General features: G+C 41.1%; 2 protein-coding genes across 3 annotated transcripts in view; one reads left to right on the forward strand and one right to left on the reverse strand.

The window, feature by feature from the left end:
- The first annotated feature begins 447 nt into the window (after nucleotides 1–447).
- LCTL (lactase like) lies at nucleotides 448–13,067 on the forward strand. The gene is made up of 13 exons (XM_059057735.2): nucleotides 448–601; nucleotides 1,005–1,168; nucleotides 1,769–1,856; nucleotides 2,165–2,274; nucleotides 2,927–3,055; nucleotides 3,160–3,255; nucleotides 4,628–4,682; nucleotides 4,778–4,939; nucleotides 8,351–8,625; nucleotides 9,579–9,705; nucleotides 9,879–10,078; nucleotides 11,224–11,287; nucleotides 12,952–13,067. The coding sequence occupies exons 1-13, from the start codon at nucleotides 448–450 to the stop codon at nucleotides 13,065–13,067; spliced, it is 1,740 nt and encodes a 579-aa protein (XP_058913718.1).
- The window catches only part of ZWILCH (zwilch kinetochore protein), a 38,260-nt gene continuing 26,160 nt past the window's right edge, over nucleotides 12,661–24,760 (reverse strand). Inside the window, exons 15-19 of one of the 2 annotated variants that reach the window (XM_059057726.2) lie at nucleotides 22,777–22,913; nucleotides 21,628–21,723; nucleotides 17,529–17,650; nucleotides 14,328–14,442; nucleotides 12,661–13,234 (exon numbers count right to left, since the gene is read on the reverse strand). In XM_059057726.2, the coding sequence (XP_058913709.1) occupies nucleotides 14,354–14,442; nucleotides 17,529–17,650; nucleotides 21,628–21,723; nucleotides 22,777–22,913 (444 nt within the window). In that variant the 3' untranslated portion in view covers nucleotides 12,661–13,234; nucleotides 14,328–14,353. The remainder of the gene's footprint in view (nucleotides 13,235–14,327; nucleotides 14,443–17,528; nucleotides 17,651–21,627; nucleotides 21,724–22,776; nucleotides 22,914–24,760) is intronic. The other variant, XM_059057727.2, reaches the window with a different exon arrangement.

Genomic DNA, 24,760 nt, shown 5'->3' on the forward strand with positions numbered 1-24,760 from the left:
GGCTTGGGGAGGGGTCTGTCTCTTTGCATAGGCCACAGTGTGTAGGTGGGGTGCTGCAGGGGCTGTGTGGGTTGTCCTGCCAGCACCATCAGACTGGAGCATCCCTAAGGCAGAGTGGTTTCCCCATCATACTGAGGCCATCACAGGGTATAGGCTGGGTCTCCCCCATAAGACAGGGACAGGGGTGGTTTGAAGCGTTGCCTATCAGACCCAGAGCTCCCCATGCCCGGTCTTTGTCCTCCTTAGTGTTTAACTTTGGAATTGTATCTGCAGCCCAGCCTCAGCCTGTGCTGGTGGGTCCCAGCAAAGCCAGGGACTAGCTGACCCCAGAAGAGCCAACGCTTCTCTAGATAAAGCGCCTCCACCTCGTCCCACCTCCTCCCCTCCTTTTTCCCCAAGCCAGGATCTTCTCCCCAAGCCCTGGCTGCATGGGCCTACACCTGTCAGATGTGCTTTTTTGGGTATGGGGGAGAGCTGGGTGCCATGAAGCCAGTGAGGACTGTCACTCTTTGGTGGGTGCTACTGCTGGTGTCCAGGCTGGGGGCCACCAGGAAGGAATCCCTAGAAGAGGCCTCCTTCTACTATGGAACCTTCCCACTTGGTATGTCCACTCCTCCGTTGGTATGTCCATCTGTCCATTTGTCTGTCAGCTTGCCTACCTTGGCTGACTTGTCAAGGAGTTTGGTGTTTTAGCTTCCTTATAGGTAGGATGGGGAAAATAACTCCATGTAGTTGTCCCGAAATAAAAGAAGTTCCAAACAGATTTTTTTTTAAAGTTACTGTATAGATAGTAAATGCAAATCAGAGCTAAAATGGTGCAGATAAATGCTTTTAACGTATTGTGTCTCCCCCCGCCCTACCACACATGCTCCCACTCCTAGGGAGACAGGGCAGGCTGCTGGGGAGGGGCTTGCCTTGTGGCCTGGGAGGCACAGCCCAGGGTCCCAGTACTGGGTGGGGAGTGGGAAGGGACTCAGAGCCCAGCTTGGGGTCTCCACTTGCAGGCTTCTCCTGGGGCGTGGGCAGTTCCGCCTTCCAGACTGAGGGCGCCTGGGACCAGGACGGGAAAGGGCCCAGCATCTGGGACACCTTCACGCACAGTGGGAAAGGGAATGTGCTTGGGGAGGAGACTGCAGACGTGGCCTGTAACGGCTACTACAAGGTCCAGGTGAGTGATGGGTGTGCATGTGTGTGTATGATTGAGCATCACCTAGGGAGAGTTGGGAGGTGACAGACATATTGGGGGAACCCAAGTGACAATGTCAACCAAGTGCTCTGCTAAACATCCCCAATCCCAGTGCAGCCAAGTGGGGAGGGGTCGGTGGTGACTGGGGCTTGGGGAGGGAGGGCCAGGATGTGGGAAGGTGGATGAAGGAGGAAAGGAAAGCTGGGCCCCACCTGAGCCAGTGCCTTAGTCTAAGCTATGGGCAGCTGAAGGGCTGAGGCCATGACCCCAGGGCCTACAGGCCACAGTAGCCTGAACCCCTGGTCCCTGCATGGGAATGGGCCCCCTGTGGAGAGAGCGGGACCAGATCATCCTCTGTCCCTTTGCTCAGCACCCACTTTCCTCTCTGGATTGGGGATCCATCACCCTGATGGATTTCTCAAAGCATCCTCATTTCCTGCATTTTACTTGACTCCTGGCATAGCCCCAGGAGGAAGCGGGGGCAGGTGGCGTCACGCCTGTTGTGTAGATGAGGAGTACGTACAGGAGGAGCCTTGGTGGGGTCCGGCTGACCCTGCCCTGCACCCACCCCTGTCTGCACAGGAGGACGTCGCTCTGCTGAGGGAGCTGCACGTCAGCCACTACCGGTTCTCCCTGTCCTGGCCCCGGCTCCTACCCACTGGTGTCCGAGGTGAGCTAAGGCCACACTGCCCCACCCAGGAGTGGCCCCTTTTGGCCGTGTTGGCTTTGTGGGGACACCACAGAGTCCTGGGTGGGGAGAACAGCCCATGAGCACGGTTTCCCCAGCAGCAGCTCTCACGGGTTCTGCAGGTAGCTGGGCTCCCAGCAGTAGCTATTCCACCATCTGAGACCTGAGTGCTGATGGGCTGAGGGCGCCTTCAGGCCTACAGAAAGCTCCAGGGCCCAGGAATAGTGCACTTCAGAAGGTCAAGGCCAAGGTCCTTTCTCATCATGTCCCCCCTTTTATTTCGCCTTCAGCTGACGGGGTGAACAAGAAGGGAATCCAATTCTACAGTGACTTCATTGACGCCCTCCTGAAGAGCAACATCACCCCCATCGTGACCCTGCACCACTGGGATCTCCCACAGGTGAGGCTGCACAGGCTCAGAGGCCCAAGGGGAGCTCAGCTCAGCAGGAAGGAGCCTGGTCTGGGCACTTGGGGTTGCCAGGGTGGGGGCAAAGGCTGGGGTCTGGGCTCTGGCTCAGGACAGGAAGATGGCAGGGAGTGAAGAAGAAATCTCCCAACTTACCCATGGCAGGGAGGTCCCACTGGTTTAACTGATGTTTGTAGTAAGTGGTAAGCACAGATTTTGATGTTTTCCAAAACATTTGGCCTGGAAACGACAACTCAGACTATAAAGAAAGAAGCATCTTTTGAGTAAGAGTTGATGGAATAATGAGTAAGTTTGTTTAGCCTTTTCTCCCCCAGGTTGTTAGAACTGTATGTGCTCATATACGAGCGCCCCCTCCCAGGCGATTTCCATAAAGCCTCAACATGCTTAAGAACCTCACAGTTAGACATCACTATTCAAGCGGTTTTTTCATTCATTCAACAAGGCTCTGTGGAGATCACGGCCCAGCTGGCAGAGGAGCCGCTTATGTACCTCTCTGTGACACAGGGTGGTGGGAGGTCAGAGGACAAGACATTGGCTTCAGGGAGGTGATGGGGAGGAGATGGAGTACTATTAATGCTTTAGAGGGTTGGGGCACCTGCTTTTCTCTCCACCCCTCTGTCTGCAGCTGCTCCAGGTCAAGTATGGCGGGTGGCAGAATGTGAGCACGGCCAACTACTTCAGTGATTACGCCAGCCTATGCTTCGAGGCCTTTGGGGACCGGGTGAAGCACTGGGTCACCTTCAGTGATCCTCGGGTAAGCAAGGCCCCCCTCCAGGTGGGAAAACCCACTTTCCAGGCAGGAGTGTACCCTGTCACTTCTCACAGGTCCTGTGGTCCCTCCACTTGCCATCCCTGCAGACAATGGCAGAAAAAGGCTACGAGACGGGCCACCACGCACCTGGCCTGAAGCTCCACGGCACAGGCCTGTACAAGGCGGCACATCACGTCATTAAGGTGAAGTGGGTCCTTCCGGGAGTGAAGGCTGGGTTCAAGGTGGAAGGGTGAGTCCCAGTGACAGCTGAGCCCACCCCAGGTCCCGAGTCTGAGCCCAGTCCTCTGCCACCTCACTTAACTGGGTCCCCTTCCCTTCCATGAGGATCTATGAAGTAGTGTCCTGTCATCCAGGACTCTGCTGGACACTGCAGCCCAGACAACACCGTGACTGCTCCCTAGAGCTTGCAGTCTAGCCAAGGGGCTGGAGCACATGCATGTGAAAACTTGTCACCTACAGGTCTAAACTCTTTGTGAGGAATGGTGACAGGTGAAAGTGGGGGATGACAGTGAGCTAGGGGCTAACACCTTCAGTGACTGAGCAAAGTCACTGGAGGTTGGTGAAGGACAGCAGCAGGAAGGGGATAGGAGTGCTTGTCTGATAGCACAGACTTCAAAGGACCTGGAGTTTTTGAAGGAGGAAGGAGAAATCGTTTGGAAGCAGCAACAAAGAGCAAGGCAGACACTCTCCTAAGGTATGTGGGGTGTGAGGGGAAAAAATGGCGTCTGCTGGAAAGAGCTGCCATGGCTGCGGTCTTTAGGGGCAGTCAGGCTCAGTTAGGGCAGAAATTGAGGGGGACGTTGAGAGGAGATAATGACGGGTGAATTACAAGGCTATTGGAAAGGCTTGAGAAGCAGGGGAGGGGATTGGTCACATTCCAGGACATATATGAGGGTCCGGGTGATGATGACTGGGGAACAGGGGTGTGAGGCATGATGGCCCCAGTGGACTCTCAACAGAAGGTGGACAATCTGATCAAGCGGGCAGGCAAGGGATCACTGGGGACATACCAGACCCTCAAATTCATGTCAGCAAGAGAACTTTCTCATCTTTCCCTATTTGGCTTAGGATTTCTTAAACTGTGAATATTTAAAGGGCAGGGCTCTGAAGATATCAGTATGTCCCTGGGAGAGAATATGGAGAGAAGGCAGGTTGGCACATTTTGGATTCTGTTTCTCAAGACTGTTTCAGATGCTTGGTATTATATTTTCCTAATTTCCTGAGCACCTATGCTGAAAGCACTGCCTAGTTACTACAGAGGACAACCAGGAACAAAACAAGACACGTTAGCAAAAATCTTAGAAACAATAAATAACACAAAGTGGTGGCTTATGTGTTTATGCCAGATTTAGAGAAGTTTCCTCCACAGCACAAAGAAAATGGAGGTCAGAGGAAGGGAGACTATGGATTAGGCTAATCAAGGCTGGACTCATGAAAAGGATAGGATTTAAAATGATCTCTAGAGTTAGGAAGGAGAGAAAGGCCACCTTGGGTTGAAAGGGAGGAGAGAAATGAATGAGGCAGGTACCTCCAATGGACTCCTTTCTCTTCCAGGCCCATGCCCAAGCCTGGCACTCCTACAACAATACATGGCGCAGCAAGCAGCAAGGTGAGCCCCACCACCATGTGTGCTGAGAACAGACGGGTGACCAGAGGAGCAATGTCACTCTGCCTGCCACCCCCTTTTCTTTCTCTTCTTATAAGGTCTGGTGGGGATTTCATTAAACTGCGACTGGGGGGAACCTGTGGACATCAGTAACCCCAAGGACATAGAGGCTGCCGAGAGATACCTACAGTTCTGCCTGGGCTGGTTTGCCAACCCCATTTACGCCGGTGACTACCCACAAGTCATGAAGGACCATATCGGTGAGCCACGTCACGTTTTGAAGACTCCAGATACCACAGCAACAGTATTGAGCTCAAGTGAAAGGACCAAAAGGCAGGGGGATAGAAGAACACGCTGGGTTGGTTTGGGTGAGGCACTCAAGGGATTACCCAGTTCCCAAATAATTTAGAACTGGTTATTCAAACTGCGAGGGTGGGGGACATCCAAACAAATTCCTAGACCTGGAAATTGAGAATTTCAGAATCCTGGGGAAAAAAATTAGCGATTCTCTAGGCTGCTTTTTTTTTTTTTTTTTTTTTTTTGCGGTACGCGGGCCTCTCACTGTTGTGGCCTCTCCCGTAGCGGAGCACAGGCTCCAGACGCGCAGGCTCAGCGGCCATGGCTCACGGGCCCAGCCGCTCCACGGCATGTGGGATCTTCCCAGACCGGGGCATGAACCCGTGTCCCCTGCATCGGCAGGCAGACTCTGAACCACTGCACCACCAGGGAAACCCAGGCTGCTCTCTTTTGTGTTCTGTTCTCCTGTCTCCTCCTCCCCACTCCACTCCATCCAACTGTAGTGAAGTAAGAGTGATAAGTCAAAGACACAGTCGTGGGTGGAGTGAGTCCTATTGCTGGTTCTTTCTGCCACTTGAGAAATACCTTCCAAGCTCTAGTTTCCACAGTGTCAGAGAAGAGAATAAAGACAGAGCTCACAAGGCTGTATTAATTTCGATGCTTTTAACTGCCACATAACAGAAAACTCCAAATAAAATGTCTTGAAAAGTAGGGGATGTATCATCTCACCTGAAATCCAGAAAAGGATAATCCACAGCTAATTAATCCAGCCCTCAAGGTTGTCTTTGAGAACCCAGACTCATTCCATCTTTCCACTCTGGCACTTTTAGCTAGCTCATCAGCCACTCCCCAAGGCCACAAGACAGCTGTAGTAGCTCCAGGCATCACCTTCACACATCACCACCCTGAGGCAGGAAAAAAAGGGAATAGTACTATCATATCTGTTTTTAAGAACAAGGAAAATCTTCCCAGGAAACAGCATCTACTCCCAGCTGACTTCCTGCTGTGCCTCAAGGGACAGAATTGTCAAATGCCCCAAGGTGCCCTACACCACCAGGGCTAGAGCCTCAGAGGCTGGGGAGGGGTCAAGACTCCCAGAAAGGAGGTGGCTCTTTGGAAGGGGATAAGAAAAGAGGGCATGGAAGAAGACAGGCATGGGTCTATTGGGTAGGCAACCAGCAGTGTCTGGCCATAGGAATCTAAACATATAACTGTGATTTAGAGGTATCAGCCCACACCTCCCTAAAAAAGACAAGGATGACAGTGAAATACACTGTATCTCACACATCAAGGCTATTTTAGGTGTTTGACTAAGAATGTTTCAACATTTCAAAACTTTCCCTTTCTAAAGCACCATTTATCAAGACTTGTCTGGAATAGGAGGCAGCAAGTTCTAATTCCAACTCTGCCATTAACCAGTGAGTGATTCTGGGCAAGGTGCTTCACCTCGTCCTGTCTGTCTTATCACCTAAAAATGAAGGGATTAGACAAGATAATCTCTAAAAATCTTTTGACAATAACCAGTTCTGTGACATGTTCTGTACACATACACTCAAAATCTTGAGAATGATTTCCTCGATGTGTAAGGAAAAAGCCCTCCCGATGGGACAGTGCCCGCATGGAACATTCCTGCAGACACACCCCATCATTCACATGCTGTTTGCTTTCTTGGGACCCTCAGAGGCCACTGCAGGCGCTACAAGATTGTACTAAAAAGCCAAATTGATTACCTATCTTAGAACAATTCTTGGGCTTAAAGCCAATAATCCCAGACCCCACCAACTCCAACTCTATGATAATTCAAGTGGGAACAGGGCTCAATTTTTCCCTTAAACAATGTGGAAAGAAGGATCCTCTAAGTAGTTTTTTCTTTTTCTTTTGTTTCAGCATTATTAACTGACAAATAAAACAGTTAATATCTTCTTTAGTAGTGAAAGCATTCTGCCTGAAATCTCATTCACAAATTACTTCCAGGCATCTCAGAAGCACCCCTTCATTCACAATAAATATATGAAGAAAGGTAATTCTAGACGAGTGCTGTCCAATAGAACTTTTGGTGATCATGAAAATGTTATATGTCCTATATCTGTGCTGTTCAATATGATAGTCTGTAGCCATTTGCGTCTATTCAAATGCAAATTAAACAAAATTAAAAATTGAATCCTTCAGTGTGACTGAGTTGAAGCTGCAGTCACATTAGCCATATTCCAGTAGCCACATATGGTGAGTGGCTATTGTAGTAGACAGTACAGTGACAATTCCTGTGGTTTTTCTCAAGTTACTACATGTAACTGAAAGTAATAACATGCTAATAATTTAAAGGAATTTAATAACACAATCTTTTCACTCATTTAATCTAAGCCAGGAGTCTCTTTGGAAACATTTTTATGGCTACATTTTAGATCAACTCATAAAAATGTTACTTCTCTTTATACGTTGACTTAAAATTTTTTTTGCATAGATTATACAAGGACATGTTTCACATGTTTTGAAGTACAAAAAAGTGAAAAAAGTTAAGCTTCCTTCCCTCCCCCACCCACTGCTCCTATCCTCCCCAGAAGGAAGTACACTTCCAGAGATGCATTGTGCACGTGTGAACAAGAACACTGCTGCTCGGTATGTGTATATACTTGCATGTACTGTATGTATGCAACTCTGCATCTTTGTTTCACTTGAGCATCCGTCTTGGCACTCGTCCTTGTTGGTGTATGAAGCACTGCCTCATTCATTCTCATGGCCACATAGTGTGGTACTAATGGATATCCCATCACGTTTTTAAAAAGTCTCTCCTGACAGACCTTCAGATTGCTTCTAATCTCTTGCTACTCAATCTGTAATGAAGATCCTTGTACATACATCCTTTTACATGAGTAAAGTGTAAAATAAGCAGATTTAGAATTGGTCGGTGAAAGGACACACACTTTTACAATTTTGAAAGACAGGACAACATTGCCCAACATAGAGGTGATGTTAGCTTACACTACAACAAGGCCTGAACGTGACCGTGTTTCTCCCCACACTACCACTGGCCTCCAGTTCCCTTCCCAGAGCCAAGCAAAATTACCAATTTTTGATGAAGGAATAACCTAGTTCTTTTTTCCAGATAGCGACACAATTGTCCACACACAAGTTACTGAGTAATCTGTGAAAATATTACTTTTAAGCAATATAAACTTAAAAAGTTTTGGCTAGCAAATGTCAAAATTCCAGTTTGAAAGGCTAAGGGTATAATAATTTCCACACAGATGAATTCCAAAGCCCTGGATCTGGATAACAGCTTTCATGTCAACATGCCAGTATCATCATGGTACATGACAAGAGAATGATTGTGAGAAAATAAAACTTGGTTCAATTCTATTTTCTTCTCTCATTAGGTAGAAAGAGTGCAGAGCAAGGCCTGGATATGTCGAGGTTACCGGTGTTCTCACTCCAGGAAAAGAGCTACATTAAAGGCACATCTGATTTCTTGGGATTAGGTCATTTTACGACTCGGTACATCACAGAAAGGAACTACCCCTCTCGTCAGGGGCCCAGCTACCAGAACGATCGTGACCTAGTTGAACTGGTTGACCCAAACTGGCCTGATCTGGGGTCTAAATGGCTACATTCTGTGCCATGGGGATTTAGGAGGCTTCTCAACTTTGCTCAGGTGATTATTACATTAAGCTAAAGGACATTTTTTACCTGAATTCATGTTCTTATAGTATAAGCTCAGGTGCCTAAATTTTAAAGTTAATTAAAAAACCCAGTTACTTATACTTCAGAAGCTACTCGATATAGGCCTTAAAGAAAGAGAAAGAAAGGAAAGAAAGGAAAGAAAGGAGGGAAGGAAGGAAGGAAGGAAGAGGAAAGAAAGAAAGAAAGAAAGAAAGAAAGAAAGAAAGAAAGAAAGAAAGAAAGAAAGAAAGAAAGAAAGAAAGAAAGAAAGAAAGAAAGAAAGAAAGAAAGAGAAAGAAGGAAAGAAAGAAAGAAAGAAAGAAAGAAAGAAAGAAAGAAAGAAAGAAAGAAAGAAAGAAAGAAAGAAGGAAAGAAGGAAGGAAAGAAGGAAAGAAAGAAAGGAAAGAAAGAAAGAAAGAAAGAAAACAACAAAAAAGACTAATGTGGACTTCTCTAGTGGTCCAGTGGTTAAGACTTGGTGCGTCCATTGCAAGGGGCACGGGTTCGATCCCTGGTTAGGGAAGTAAGATCCTGCATGCCGCACGGCATGGCCAAGAAAAAAAGATGAATGTCTACTATGAATAATCATATATATAGATCATATACATGGTTGTTATACATTATATTCATGTAATATGCACATATTTCATATGATTATATATGTATATATATAATATACATATTTATATATAAAACTTTAAAATTCTTATCTCATATTTATTTTGCTGCTCTTCTCACCTGTACTGGAATATGTGGCAAAGAACAAGACCTGAAGCATACTTTCTCTAAAATGATGCTTTGTCAAGAAATATATTCTTCTATATGAACTTGCCTCCTGCCTACATTCATCTCTAAATAAACATGTTAACTGGCATCTACTAAACGCTAAACACACCCAATTAGAATATGGCAGCCTTCAATATGTGTTCCCATGATTCCTTTCAGACTCAATACGGCAATCCACCCATATATGTGACAGAAAATGGAGCATCTCAAAAATTACACTGTACCCAATTATGTGATGAGTGGAGAATTCAATACCTTAAAGGATACACAAATGAAATGCTAAAAGGTGAGATACAAACTGTCTTTACATATCTTTCTATTAAACTTGGGCAAAATTTGATAATACACGATTGACTAAAACGTGTTTCTAAATGTCATAGATGAAAACATTTAACATTATCTTTGCAATACTATTTTTCCAAGAAAATGAAATATATTAAAAATGGAATGTCTTTGCAGCTATCAAAGATGGTGCTAATATAAAAGGGTATATTTCCTGGTCTCTGTTGGATAAGTTTGAATGGGAGAGAGGATACTCAGATAGATATGGATTCTACTATGTCGATTTCAACAAGAAAAATAGGCCACGCTATCCAAAGGCTTCAGTTGAATATTACAAGAAGATTATCACTGCCAATGGGTTTCCCAATCCTCGAGAGGTATGAATAATTATCAGTGTTACTCATTCTGGATTTTAGAAGAGCTAGGCAGCTGGGGTGCAGAGTTTGGCAATTGGGCCCATTGTTTCTTCCCCTTTCACCACCTCTCTGCTTATTTGCTTAGAATGGGGTAAGGACACTGTAAAATGCAATCCTAGCACACAGAGCATTAAGGGCAGACTAGGGTTATGCAGGAGTCCTGTTTACTTTAGGTTATGATAGTCAACAGAAACTGTGATTTAAATGTTATCCTAAATGTAGTATCTTAATGCAAACAAGTACTGCCTATTGTTCAACATACATGAAAAGTTAAGTAAATTGAATATATAATGACCATATAATCTTCACTTCTTTTCCCACCAAATTATACAGTGACACAAATGCACTGGTTCCAAAATGAGATTAAAAGTAATAATTTAAAAAATCCTTTAAAACCTTCCATTTTCAATAACCTACAAATTTTTCTATCAGCTCTCTATTCTGTATGCTGCTGCACTTAATGGCAGGGAATATAAGTTGTAATTTAGAGTGTCTTAATTTAAAAAAAAACTCATTTGTTTATCAACATTCTTTATTTTATTTATTTTTTGTTGGTTTTTTTTTTTTTTTTTTTTTTTTTTTTTTTGTGGTACGCGGGCCTCTCACTGTTGTGGCCTCTCCCGTTGTGGAGCACAGTCTCCGGACGCGCAGGCTCAGCGGCCATGGCTCACGGGCCCAGCCGCTCTGCGGCATGTGGGATCTTCCCGGACCGGGGCACGAACCCGTGTCCCCTGCATCAGCAGGCAGACTCTCAATCACTGCGCCACCAGGGAAGCCCCTATCAACATTCTTTAGAGTGAGCCTAGTGGGACTATAAATAGAAGCAGTGACTGATAACTATCAGGTATTCACTAGTTTTACATTACTAGAAAAGACAGTAATTGCATTATTAGAAAAAGATAGCTAGATTACAAGCTCAAGAATAAAAACTCTGTTCTTTGGCTCCCTCACAATGATGCACATAGGCATTCAATAACTATTAACTGATTTAAACTACGAGCAGATTAAAAAAATATATTTCTTACCCCATTATTGTTCCAAATATGATTTCAAACAGCAAAAAACTAGTTTAAGAAAACTTTACTTATCAAGTGGGTTTTTATTAGGTGGAAAGCTGGTACCTCAAAGCCTTGGAAACTTGCTCTATCAACAACCAGATGCTTGCTGCAGGTGAGTTTAATTCTTTGATAATTAAACCATGTAATTACGTATGTAATGGTATTACCAAAATCTCAAAATGTGGACCCACCTTAAGTCAATCTTCCAAAACCACATGATTAGAAATGGACTTGACTTTACTCTGAAGCAATGTCAAATTTCTATCAGCACTTAAAATATTTTTTAAAAATCAACAATGAAAAAGAAATATCTACTCTAGTTTGATTCTGAATCATACTGTAAATTTATAATCTATTTATAAATTTATCTACTCTAGTTTGATTCTGAATCATACTGTAAATTTATAAATCTACTATTGTGTTATAGTGGGCTTTGTTGGAAGGAGGGAGAAATTCAACCATTATACCAAATGGAATGAAGAAAAATCAAACACTCTAGATATTATATTCACTCATTCAGCAAGTAATTATGAAGCAGTCACTATTGACTCAAGGGTGTTTTAAGCCCTGGGGACATAGCAATAAACAACAAGGTCCCTGCTCTCACAGAAGGATCTAAAATAGATAGGATCAGAGATGTAGAATAAAAGGATGTAACCATGCATCAAGAAATGCCAATGCATATCATTTGTTTCTTTGAATTTTGTCTTTCTCTCTATATAAGGGCAACCAGAGAAATACACTTCCTGTTTTTTTTTTTGTTTTTTTTTTTTTTGCGGTACGCGGGCCTCTCCCGTTGTGGAGTGCAGGCTCAGCAGCCATGGCTCACGGGCCTAGCCGCTCCGCGGCATGTGGGATCTTCCCGGACCGGGGCACGAACCCGTGTCCCCTGCATCGGCAGGCGGACTCTCAACCACTGAGACACTAGGGAAGCCCACACTTCCTGTTTTAATGAATTCATCTTCCATGTGGTATCAGAGGTGGAAAATGCTAGACCAAATCCTACCAATTCAACTATTTTTACAGGCCAACATACCACTGTCCCCTCCCCCCTCATCTAAATAATCAGGCAAATACTAAAGATGTATGTGCCATTAAACTAAAATAAACTTAATGTAGAGACATGATGTAGAATTTACTGTTGAGCCCATGAGCTCCATGAGAATTGGGCCTGTGCCTTATTTATCTCGGTAACCAACGGTGCCTGGCACAAAACTTAAAAGCAGGCATTTCGTAAATGTCCACTACAATGTGAATGCACATGAAATATGCTTATTATTTAACTCCTAAAGACTGTTTAGTTGTGTTAAGAATGACCATAAAAATATTCAATGCAGAAATTCCTATACCTCTTAAGATATACAATAAACATTTTTGAAAGGATGCAAATGTTTTCCAAGGAATATTCTTTCCTAAATCCCAAAGAGAATTTCCTAAATTCCCAAAGAGAATTATAGAAACTGAGGAATATGGCTGCTAATATTCTGAGTAAGCAATAGCATTGACATACATTCAGACTTTATTACAGTACCTATGGAAGAACCAAATTTAAGCATTCTTCATCCATATTTTCTGAAATATCTTACAAAGCCCTCACATAATTATTTTATAACATTTAATTTACCAGGTTCTCTTTTATAGCAAATGAGAATAATTAGCAAGTGTGATGATGCCATTTTCCAAGTTTATCCAGACAACTGAAGCTTTCAGGATGAAGCTGCATTCACCAAAATGACCACATTCTCATCTGCCATGTTGCTCTCTTCCCCTCCGCAGAGCCTTTTCTAAGTTACATGCAGATCATGACGGAGATCATGGTACCTACAGTCTGCACCCTCTGTATACTAATCGCTGCAGTTCTCCTGATGCTTCTGCTGCGGAGCCTGAGCTGAGACAGGGTCATCCATTTTGTAGCTGCATCTTTCACAGAGAACCTTCAGGATCTTCAGGATCTTCCTCCTTTTTCTCCTTCGAAGTTTTACATACATCTGTTTTCAGGTTCTGTGATAATTACCTTCCCACCACCTCTCTCCCTCTCTCTCTCTCTCTCCGGCTTGAGCTGGGATTGAAGAATTAGAAAATAAAAATAAGCATAAATGAAATAAAAATCACCTGTAATCTCACCCCTCTCAAAGTCAATGTTAATATGTTGCTGTATATTATGCATTGATTTTCATTTTGCAAAAAGGGATCACAGTGCACAAACTGTTTTGTAACTTATTTTAAAATCTGTCTGGAAATATTATTTTAATGTAGAAATGATTACCACATTAGCACTGACCTACACATGACAGACAAAGTCAATCCTTTAGATATAATAGTCCTTTCAGACTGTAAATCCTATCAGGCAACCATGAAAAAGCATTAGGTGGGTACCAAGTAAATGAGCATATATATTTTTCTAAAAGAAATTTTCTTATGCTAAATTACTCAATGAAATACCTCAAAGAAATATTATATATTATTTAATTTATATATCTTCTCTGTAACTAAATATTCTTGTTTCTTTAAGTCCATTTTATTCTTAACTATGCTAAAATGCTAAAATTAATATCCATCTATTTGGGTACAAAACACTGCTTAAGACAAAGAATGATGTTAGGCATTTTATTCATTATCTGATTCTACTTAATGTTGTTTGTGAAACACAAAAACAGTAAGATCGTAGAAAAGGCTATTCCATTAATTCTTTTGGTTAATACTACCTCAAGTTAAACATTTAAAAAACGGTATTTACATCTGGGACTTACTCCTACAATTGGGCCGGGTTACAACTGTTTTTAACAAAACTTTGCTTTCAATGTCAAATTGGCATGCCTGTTTAGGGTTTTTCTCTTCCATCAATGGTTTTGAGACCAAACTCTCCTTCTACTATATATACAGATTTCAAATGCAAAGACATTACCACTCAAAAAAAATTTTCTCATTTCTCCGGTTTTAGGATTAAACTGTCAGTTGACTACAGAAGGTAGAAAGGAAATTAAAGATTTGCACTGCTCAGTAACACCTGGTAAGCCTTTTATGTGTTTACTAATAATCCATATTCCAAATGTATTAAATCAGCATTTATGTTGTAGAAAGAAAAAAAGAAAAAAGTAAGGTATTTAAGACATTATAAAGTATTTGCAGAGAACAAAAAGTGAACATACTACCTTACAGAGGGCCCCATCAGCACACTTCACTTGAAATGCACCTGGCTGCAGGTAACCATGTTAGTAAAGGATATCCTTTCTTCCAGGCTACCGTTTAATGTTAATTCAGAAAAATCTATAACCAGAGAGAGAGATCAGAATTGAATTCATCAACAATTCATTGAATTGTTTTTCTGCTAAGTTACTGCTGAATTTTACAACAATCAAGAGGTAGTCTGAATGATGTGTCTTCTACTTTAAAAGAACTTGTTAGACAAAAATCAGCAAAGACAATTCCTTTTAATAGTCAACCCTCTTGATGCATTGAAAACATGACTAAACAAACTAAAGTAGATTTTTAAAAATTATATATTCGGGGGGAATTCCCCGGCAGTCCAGTGGTTAGGACTCCACACTTCCACTGCTGGGCGCCCAGGTTGGATCCCTGGTCCAGGGAAATAAAATCCCACAGGCTGCACAGTGCAGCCCAACCCCCAAATTATGTATTTTTAATTTGGTAAGCTACTGCTCTATTTTTTAATGCCTCCTCCACTACAGTTAAATATAACTGTCTTCTTCCAATCATAATATATATTTCAGAAACATTTTCTACTTAGGATTTATAGTCTTAGGGCTAGACACATATCCATTTTTTTCTCCTGAAGATTGTTGTATTTCAAAATCAAATGATACAATTAACATTTAGACGAGATCATGTCCACCTCCTTGTGGGTCAACATTTTGGTTTCCATATTCCCACCATTACCAGCAATCATTTGCTGAGCACCCACTGGGTGAGCAGCACTCTACTGGACACTGTTTTTCTCCCCCATTAACTCCAAGTCATTATTCATCTTTCCCAGGGCAGCTAAAAGTACACTTTTCTCTCTTCAGTCTTCCTGCTTTTGATGTCAACTGTTTTACTCAAGAGCATCATACCGTTAGGTATCTTGAAAAGCTAGTATTTGACCTAAGTACTCAGTCCAATGAAATAGAAAGTCTAATTTTGTAAATGCCTATGATCTTTGGCCAAAAATAAATGATTATTGGACTTGAATATCTACAACTGAAGCTTTGTTTGAATAATCTATGACTTTTACAAATGAAGTCCTCCTTTAACAGTGGGTCTTGGTTTGGGCCAAAGGTCACTGAATAATTTCTAGACAAACACATCAAGAATACATAATGGGTAGAAGAGATTATGAAGTCCAAGTCAAAATGGAGTGTGAGTGTGTTTCCAAGCATGTAAATATATGATTTCATAAAAATTCCTAATTTTCATAAAAGGAGTCACTGGACCGATACATTAGCAAATAGTTTTAACTCTAACATTCTAAACAACTTTCATTCTTTTTTGATGCAACCTGCATTAAAAAGACTCTAGAAGATAGGTTCCGTATACGTCACTTATTCAGCATCATTGGAAAAGGTGTTTAATCTTGTATGAATCTCCTAACAGGTTTAATCTTAATGTAATAAAATTTATTTTAAAATGGCATTTTTGAAAAATGTATCACATTTATTCATGTCTTTTAAACTTTTAAAATCATAACACATGTCTTTAAGAAAAAAAACCTGAAACAACAAATATAGATAAAATAAAATGTTTAAACTGGTGGTCTTCAACCTTCGTTGCACAATGAAATCACCTGGTGAACTTTAAAAATTCTGATGTCCAGGCTCTACCTCCAGCAATTCTGATTCACTTGGTCTGGGTATTAGGACTTTAAAGGCTCCCCAGATGCTTCTGATGATCAAAGCTGAGACCCACCCCTGCCCTCATCATTCCACACCTCAGGGTTGAGCTTTAGTTATCTCCTTTCAGGTTTTTCTATGCCCCAGGTCCATGTTTTTGCTACTGTAAACAATACTGCAATTAGTGATCAGGCCTTTTTACACATCTGGTTATATATGTGGAATAGATTCCTATTAATTGAACTGGTGGTCCAAAGAATGTATCCTTTAAAATTTTGGTATCACCCTCCACAAAAGCCATACAACTTTACACTCCATCCAACAGTGCGTGGGGTTCCCCCAAATCCCGGCCAGCACTGTGACACCAAACATGTTGATCTCTGCTAACCTGACAGGTGAAAGATGGTATCTACAGAATATAAATTTCCATTTCTCTTATTGTAGGTGGGGTTGATCACCTTTTGCTTTTAAGATGACATTTGAATTTCCTTTTTGGTAAACGGTTCACATTACTTACCCATTTTTTCTACTGAGTTATTAATACTTTTCTTACAGATCTGAAAATTCTTTATATACTAGAGAATGTAGCCCCTTTTCTGAATATGAGCTGCAAATTTCTTTTCCTAGTTTATCATTTGTCTGTTGCTTTGCCTCTGGTATTTTTTGCCACGCAGAAATTTTTTTATTTTTATACAGTTCATTTTCAATCTTTTACAGGCTCCAGCTTTTATATCACACTTAGAAAAGATAGCATGATCTTAACTGATGGTTCTCAGGAAAATCTGATTTCTTTAGGACTTTTACAGTTCAGCCATATGAATAGAGAAGTTCCCATTATGCCTGAATCAAAATATACTGGGGGGGAGAATAAACAATTTCTGGAAATAATTTTGCAAAATATCAATCACTACAATAGGACTATTTGTATTCCCAGTTTTCAAATACCCTTGAATTCTGTCTTAAAACTATCAGATTTTATTTTGGATAATCCCTGCAATATTTGAATCAGCCATTTAAGACTTATACAAATAAGAGATGACAGCCCCACACAATCCATGTGCATAAAGATAACAGTTTTATAGGTACTTACGGAAGGAGGTATAATTAACTGGTGGGCCAGCTAATTATACCAGGGGCAAAAAGACATTCTTTGACACACATAATCTTTGATACAATACTAGAAATCTCAACCCTTATTCCTGCCACAGAGAAGGTATTAGAGCAGAAATATCATCACTGTTTTAAACAGTGCACAAAAGTGTGAAGTATGAGCTGGTATTTCCATTTTATAACCTATTTTCACACCTATGTCCCTATTGTTTGGTGTCTTTTAATAAAATTTCCTCTAGCTAGGATAATGAGAAAAAGCACTCTTTCATGTTTTTTTTTCCCCCCAGAATAAATAGGTTTATACCTAGAGTTCAGGAAAATTATTTAAAACTAGGCGCAAGAGCTCTAATAATAATCTCTACTAGGTAAACTTAGTTTATTTTCTATTGGAATAATTTACGTGAATAGACTACAAACCATCTCTACCAGGTTTGTGAAAATTCAGATGATCTACAGGTGGGCTGTCACTCAGTTGCCAAACTGTTTTCACCTTCTTTTGACCACTGTTTATTTCCACTCTCCATTTCTGTGGCTTCTCACTAAGGATAGAAAAAAAAAAAAACAAAGAAAATAAACCAATCCAATTCCTTCTTTCTATAGTCACATAGTGAAGTCCTTCTGTGATAAGCACTGAGGAAGAAGAGGTGGAGAGGTCACAATTCCCACCCTCAAGAAGCACAGTCAAAAGAGGGAGAGAAGCAAGAATGTAAATGATAACAAATTGGTGCAGCCACTGTGGAAAACAATATGGAGGTTCCTTAAAAAATACTAAAAATAGAACTACCATATGATCCAGCAATCCCACTCCTGGGCATATATACAGAAAAGATGAAAACTCTAATTCAAAAAGATACATGCACCCCAATGTTCAAAGCAGCACTGTTTACAATAGCCAAGACATGGAAGCAACCTAAATGTCCATCGACAGATAATGGATAAAGATGTGGTGTGCTTACACACACACACACACACACACACACACACACACACACACACACACACACACACACCCCCAATGGAATACTACTCAGCCATAACAGTATGGGCACAGTATGTATCACCGATGATAGATGATATTGACATATCTCTCAGAATTCCTTGACCTAGAGAATAGGATTCAGCGAGGCAGACCTTTGAGCCCATGTGACTACAGAATTTGCTGATGACATAATTTTACACAATAACAGTAGGAAATTTTATCTCTTTTCAGTAGTTTAATATTGTTTCATACTGTGTACATAAGTGTTCACTCATCCCGTTAAAAACACTGGGTAAACCAAATTTTTATATAGACTACCCTTGCCATATGTTGCTTTTCTCCCCCTTAAAATATACAGTTTAAATCCTTAAAAATTCATGCATAGTACTTTGACATACCTGGGGTCTGTCTGTTCTTCTCTCATCCACAAGGGATAAACAAACCTACCAGAACTTGAATGTGATTTATTTTAGGGATCAATCCAGGGAAGGGAAAGCCCTTGGGATTTTTTTCTTTTTAAACTATTCACCAGTTAGGTAAATTAGTTCACTAAGGTAAAAAGCATTCAGAAATACAAAGATAGAAAGCTAAAGGAAATATAACACTGTGCCACTTGGGGCTCTGAAATTGGATTGGGTGAACCGAGTACAGAAAGCAACAGATGACATAAGGCTTGAGCTCCCTCATTTCTCATGCAGAGTTCCTGGTCCCCCTCATGACTCCTTTCCTAAAATAACCAAGTGCTGATGTCATTGGGTCATTTACTTACAAGTTCACAGCTTTTAGGAAAAACGAGGGAGTTGGGAAACACCTACTTTTGAATTAGATATAAATCTTGAAAGTTTTGAACTATTGGCAGCTCTTAAATCAGATGGAACCACAAACCATAAGAATTCTCTCTTGTTGAGCAAGACCAGTAAGTTAGAATAGAATAATTTAACAATTCCATAGTTTTCTCCCTTTCTTCTCCTCTTCATGAAATCAAGAGTGATGAGAAACGGCTCTTTCCAATACCTCTAAAGGTATTGTATTGTACATCTTTCCCCTCCAAGCAGCCCTCTTTATGCATTTTTGCTCAGGCAATCAAGGACATAGAGTATTGGTAGAAACATGGAGTGCTTTTGTACAGGCCATCTGTACAGAAATGTGTAATTAATTTATTTAATTTTCCCATTTGTGTCATATTAAAGCTTTGTACAGTGTTTTAAGTTCTGTTTTAAAATTACTGTATTTTATTTTTATAATCTAGTAATAAAATATTCATTCCATGTGCAAAAAAAAAAAAGAATGAAATAATGCCATTTGCAGCAACATGGATGGACCTAGAGATTATCATACTGAGTGAATTAAGTCAGACAGAGAAAGACAAATATTATATGATATCACTTAAATGTGGAATATAAAAAATAATACAAGTGAATTTATTTACGAAACAGAGTCACAGACATAGAAAAATAACTTATATGGTTACCAAAGGAGAAAGAGGTGTGGAGGGATAAATTAGGTGTGTGAGATTAACAGATACACACCATTATATATAAAAGAGATAAACAACAAGGATTTACTATATAGCACAGGGAACTATATTCAGTATCTTGTTAATAACCTATAATGAAAAAGAACCTGAAAAAAAAAATAGTATGTATAACTGAATCACTTTGTTGTATACCTGAAACTAATACAATATGGTAAATCAATTATATTTCAATAAACATTAAATAAACAATAACAATTCAATTTTGAAAAATGTTGCAATAGAGAAATATCAGACATGGGAGGGGACAATACACGAGGGGTAACTTAACTCAGATTGGGATTGTAGAGTTGGAAAAGAATCCTCAGATATTGTGGTCTTTGAGCTGAGCTTATAATCAAATTAGAAGGAGGAGTTAGTTAAGTGGACAAGATCCAGGATGAAAGGACACGGGCGTAGGCACTGTCAGGTAAGCATGTATGGTGTCTGAGGAAATGCAGTAACATAGGGTCTGTGACTCAAAAGGAGAGTGGGAAGGCGTGGTGGCACGTGAACCAGAAAGGCACAGCGGCCGGGCACAGAAGGTCTCACAGACCACACAGAGGCAATGCAACACTGTCCTAAAGGTAAGGGAGCCATTTAAACAGAAGGAAGTCATGATGGGATCTGAATTTTAGGAAGATCACTTTGGCGGTCACAGAGAAGGAAGTTAATGGAGGCAGATAGAGCAGCTAGGAAAAAGGATTTTACTACACTCAGCCCCGGTATGAGATGAGCAGATATGAAATAGATGCGAAGATATAGAGAAAGGAACAGATTCAAGAGCTTCCAAGGAGGTCAGGTCTTGGAAACCATTTCAAGGAGGAAGGAAGTGACAGCAATAAGTGGAAGATAAGTCCTAGGTTTCTGTCTTGGGCATTAGGTGGAGATTAATGATGGCCGCTTGAGAGGTCATACGGGAGGAGGAAAAGTGTTAGGAAGGGGAGTGAAGAGTTGGGATTTAGAGTCTGAACTACCTACAGGGCGTTAAAGTTGAGAATTCATGTCTAATAGACATCTAGAAACATGGGTGTGAAGGTCAGGAGAAGCTGGAGATATGGGTTATGAATTATCATTAGCCCAGAGGAATTGAAGATTGGGGTGTGAACGAAATCACCCAGGGAAGACAGAAAGTAAGAAAAGAGGGCAGAGGGTAGAGTTCTGGTGGAAACTCACATATGAATGAGGCAGAGGAAGAAGAATTTGAAGAGGACCATTCTCAGTCTTGGAGGTGGGCCAGAGAGGTAGAGTTAAAATTAAGACAGAATGTTATGCCATGAAAACAAAGGAAGGGGATGGGTTCAAGAAAGCAATAGTATTAAATGCCACAGAGCCTTACAAGTGCTTACGGAAGGAGAAAGAATTAGTGGGCTAGCTAATTACACAAGGGGCCAAAAAACTCTTCTGGAAAGTGTCCTCTGGATTTGCCAATTAGAAGGCCACTGGCAACTTCTGCTAAACAATTTCAGGGGGGTGATGAGGTTTGGCTAAGAGGGAACTATATAGAGGTATTAATGGAGTGGCTTCAGTGTGAGAGAAATTTCAAGTCTATTATATGCTGAGAGAAGAGTCAGTGGAGACCATGATTTGAGGCAACCTCGGTGTCCCACATGGATGGCCGATCTATTGTCTTAGCCTCAGCTCCATACCTCCGCAATCCCCAATCCCAGATCCTTCTCTCACTCCCACAGCCATACCTCTGACTTCACTGTCAATACCCCGATCACTTTCTTCCCAACCTGTCACTTCCCTTCTGGCTAAAGTTTCTGCCCTATTCTGTGAAGAAATTACAAATTGAGAGAAAAATGGAAGTAGAGGACCAACAGTCTAAAGAGAGCAGACCACTGGTCTGGGAGAAGGAAGAGGGAGGACTCTATCAGGCCATGTTCAGGGGATGGGAATCAGATGATTATGGTTTCAGAGGTGAAGCACCTCTGGGTCATGAGGTCCCCACGGAGCAGACACTGAAATTGCCTAGAATCATGGCTGGACTTGAACTATAATTTAATTATTAAATTGCTTACTTTTGATATAAGTCTTTTATAGCAGTTGGTCTAACTGGCAGCTGAAAAATGTGTTGCTCATCAAGAGGATTTTGTTCATAAAATTTTATGCAGGATCTAAAAAGAAAAAAAAGGAAAAAAGAATTGCTTTTGGAAAAAAATGCCACTTGGAGATAAAAGCTTTCTGTTAGTCTAAAGCTCATAAAGGAAACATTAAACCCCCATCCCAGCAACACTTAGGTTATTATTATTTTTTTTTGAAAGAAAATTTCATTCACTTTTAAAAAATTAATAGTGGACATATTTCTCACAAATATAAAATATATTTATGTTGAGCTCAAGTAAAGGTGTAAGTGGGGAGAAAGAGGTATCAGAAAGAGAAAAACAAAAAGGCAGAAGAGAGACAAAGATATAGTCTCCATTGTTTTCCAAGTATGGAGAATTAAACAGTTAACTCACACATACTACTGATCTTTAATGGAAAAAAAAAAACAAACCCCCAAAAAACCCAGTAACAATTTCAAACTTTTCCCTTTACAAGTAAGTCAAATTCTAATTTGGGGAAAGGAAATGATACATTTCCTTCCACAGGGAAAAATAAACCCAGTTCTTCCACTGGATGGTTCACTTATTTCCCATTTGAAGCCTCAGAAAATACATGTAAGACACCAGCGATCCATGTGTAAGGATTATTCCAAACTGTTTTAGTCAAACTGATTGACAGACTCTCTAAAATTTCAGCAACACTATTGACAGAGGTCTGATAATAAAATTTGATTCCATTCAGTTACCATATAGATGGTTGGCAATGATTAGCTTGACCCAAATTTATAAGAATATAAAGAAAAGAGAAGGAACTAATATTTATTAAGCACCTCAAGTGTCAAGTATTTTATACACATTACACATTACACCATTTTTATAGATGAAAGGCAAGATGCAGTGAAAGGAAACTTCCTTAGAAAGGAAGTGCTAGATCCAAGTGTCCAACCTGATTCCTCCTGAATCCAAAGCCTTTCCTTCTCATGGCAGTGACTTAGAACCTTTCTGTTACTGTGAAGACAGGGTACACAGATTCTATCCTAACTGATAGTAAAAAAGTCAGTTATTTTGGCTGCAACTATTTCAGAAGAGAGTACATTTTTATGTAAGTAAAACAGAAACACTTACTGTGTTAAAGAAAAGAGGAGTTCATGTTGAGGTTTAATGAAAAGCATGCAACTGACTACTATTTCGAGAATATGGTGGAGTTTTTGAACACGATGAACCTGCTCTTGTGTATCTACTGATGGAGAAATGAAATATTCCTGGAATGAAAAAAAGGACAAGGAAAATAGGGAGTCAAAGAACAAGAGGAATCTCTGGAAAGAATTAACCGTGCCTACTAAACCTCGGGGTGGATGCCTGATTAATAGGGAGGGAAAAAAGAAGACAGGAGGCAGCTAGATAGCCTTCCTCCTTTCAATACTATTCCTCAAACTAAACTCCAAGTCTTCACTGAGAATGTTCTACGCAAACCATTATACATATTCTCTGGTAAAGGCAAATCACAGAATTGCTTCACCAAGGAGGTCCAAATAGGTAACTAGTACCACCCATCAAACTCTCCAGATGGAAAGAATGGCAAATCCACAAGGTAATTCTTAACTTCAACAAACTTGCTAGGGTGATGGGAGTACTCATGTCTAAAAATAGATAGTAAACCTGAAGTAGCAAGAAATTAAGCAAGTGTAGTGATAAGCTTCCACTAACATATATTACTGGTAAACTGGTATGAGGTTTTGGAAAAGAAAGTTGGCATTGTTATGTCAAGCCGTCATAATATGCTCAGATCTATTTGAGACCCAATCCTAAGGAAATGATCCATGGTAAATACAGTGGGTGGAATTCTACAATGACCCCCAAGATTCACACCCCCTGGAAAACACATCTTGTATAATCCATTCTCCCTGAGCGAGGCCAGAATCTATAAATATGGTGGGTTGTTACTCTCATGATTAGGTTACTGACTGACTTTGAATTAATCAAAAGGGAGAGCATCGCCTGGTCATTACTATGACCTAGTCAGTGAGCTCTTGAAGCATTAGAGATGCTCTCCTGCTGGCTTTGAAGAAACAAACTGCCACATTGTGGAGAAGGCCACATGGTAAGAACCCACAAGTAATCTCTAGGACCTGAGGCCAGTACTGGGCCAACAGCTAGCAAGAAAATGGGGACCTTCATCAAAGGGCCACAAGTAAATGAATTCTGCCAACAATAAGCAAGGGAACTTAAAAGTGGATCTTTCCCTCATCAAGCCTCCAGATGACACCTTGATTTCAGCCTTGTGAAACCCTGAGCAGAGGACGCAGGTAAAATATGCCCAACTCCCAGCTCCTGGAAACTGTGAGAGAATCCATTTGTGTTCATTTAAGCTTCTAAAATTTTGTTAGGTGGCTACTGAAAACTAATACAGTAAGGGAAAAGTTATGGTCATCTTTTAATTGAGTGGAGGTAATGGCAAGGGAGTAGGAGAGATCCATGGGTAATCCTAAATTACAGTTTAAAGGAAGCTATGCAAAATGTGATAAACTAATTTAATGCAAAATCATTTATAATTAAATCCAAAATATAGGGACATATTAATTGTCTTACACAGGTTATTAAAAATGTGAAAATAACACAAGTAGGAAAATAGACATGGTCCCAGGCAGAGTACCCCAAAGCAGCCCCACTCACCACAGGCTACAGATTACAACGTTCCCCACACCTGCCACCCATATTTCCTGTGGTCCCCTGACAGCTCTGGAGGTGGCCCACCCAGGTCATTTTCACAAAGGAACAGACCCAGATTGCCTTTCCCCTTTCTCTCTGCCCATGCTACAACCCCATCTGGTCTATCTCGGTCTGTCCCCAAGACCCTGCACAGAGAAGAGGTGACAGAGCTTGATGTTACTGATTACTTGGAGGCAGTACAGCCTAGTGAGGACTTCTCAAGGTGTGGCCTCTGTGACAGGCAGAAAGCCACCCTCAAAAGATGTTCATGTCCTAATCCCAGAACCTGTGAATATGTTACATTTATGGCAAAAGGAATTAAGGTTGCAGATGTATAAGGTCATTTGACCTTAAAATTGGGAAAGTATCCTGGATTATGCAGGTGAGCCCAATCTAATCA

This window comes from Kogia breviceps, chromosome 3 (genome assembly GCF_026419965.1).
Source record: "Kogia breviceps isolate mKogBre1 chromosome 3, mKogBre1 haplotype 1, whole genome shotgun sequence".
In the NCBI taxonomy this organism is placed as follows: domain Eukaryota; kingdom Metazoa; phylum Chordata; class Mammalia; order Artiodactyla; family Physeteridae; genus Kogia; species Kogia breviceps.

Coding starts and splice junctions, on each gene's coding strand:
- LCTL (XM_059057735.2), top strand. CDS start 448: ATGTGCTTTTTTGGGTATGGGGGAGAGCTGGGTGCCATGAAGCCAGTG. Junction 3,056..3,159: donor TCACCTTCAGTGATCCTCGG/GTAAGCAAGGCC, acceptor CCATCCCTGCAG/ACAATGGCAGAAAAAGGCTA. Junction 9,706..9,878: donor CACAAATGAAATGCTAAAAG/GTGAGATACAAA, acceptor ATGTCTTTGCAG/CTATCAAAGATGGTGCTAAT.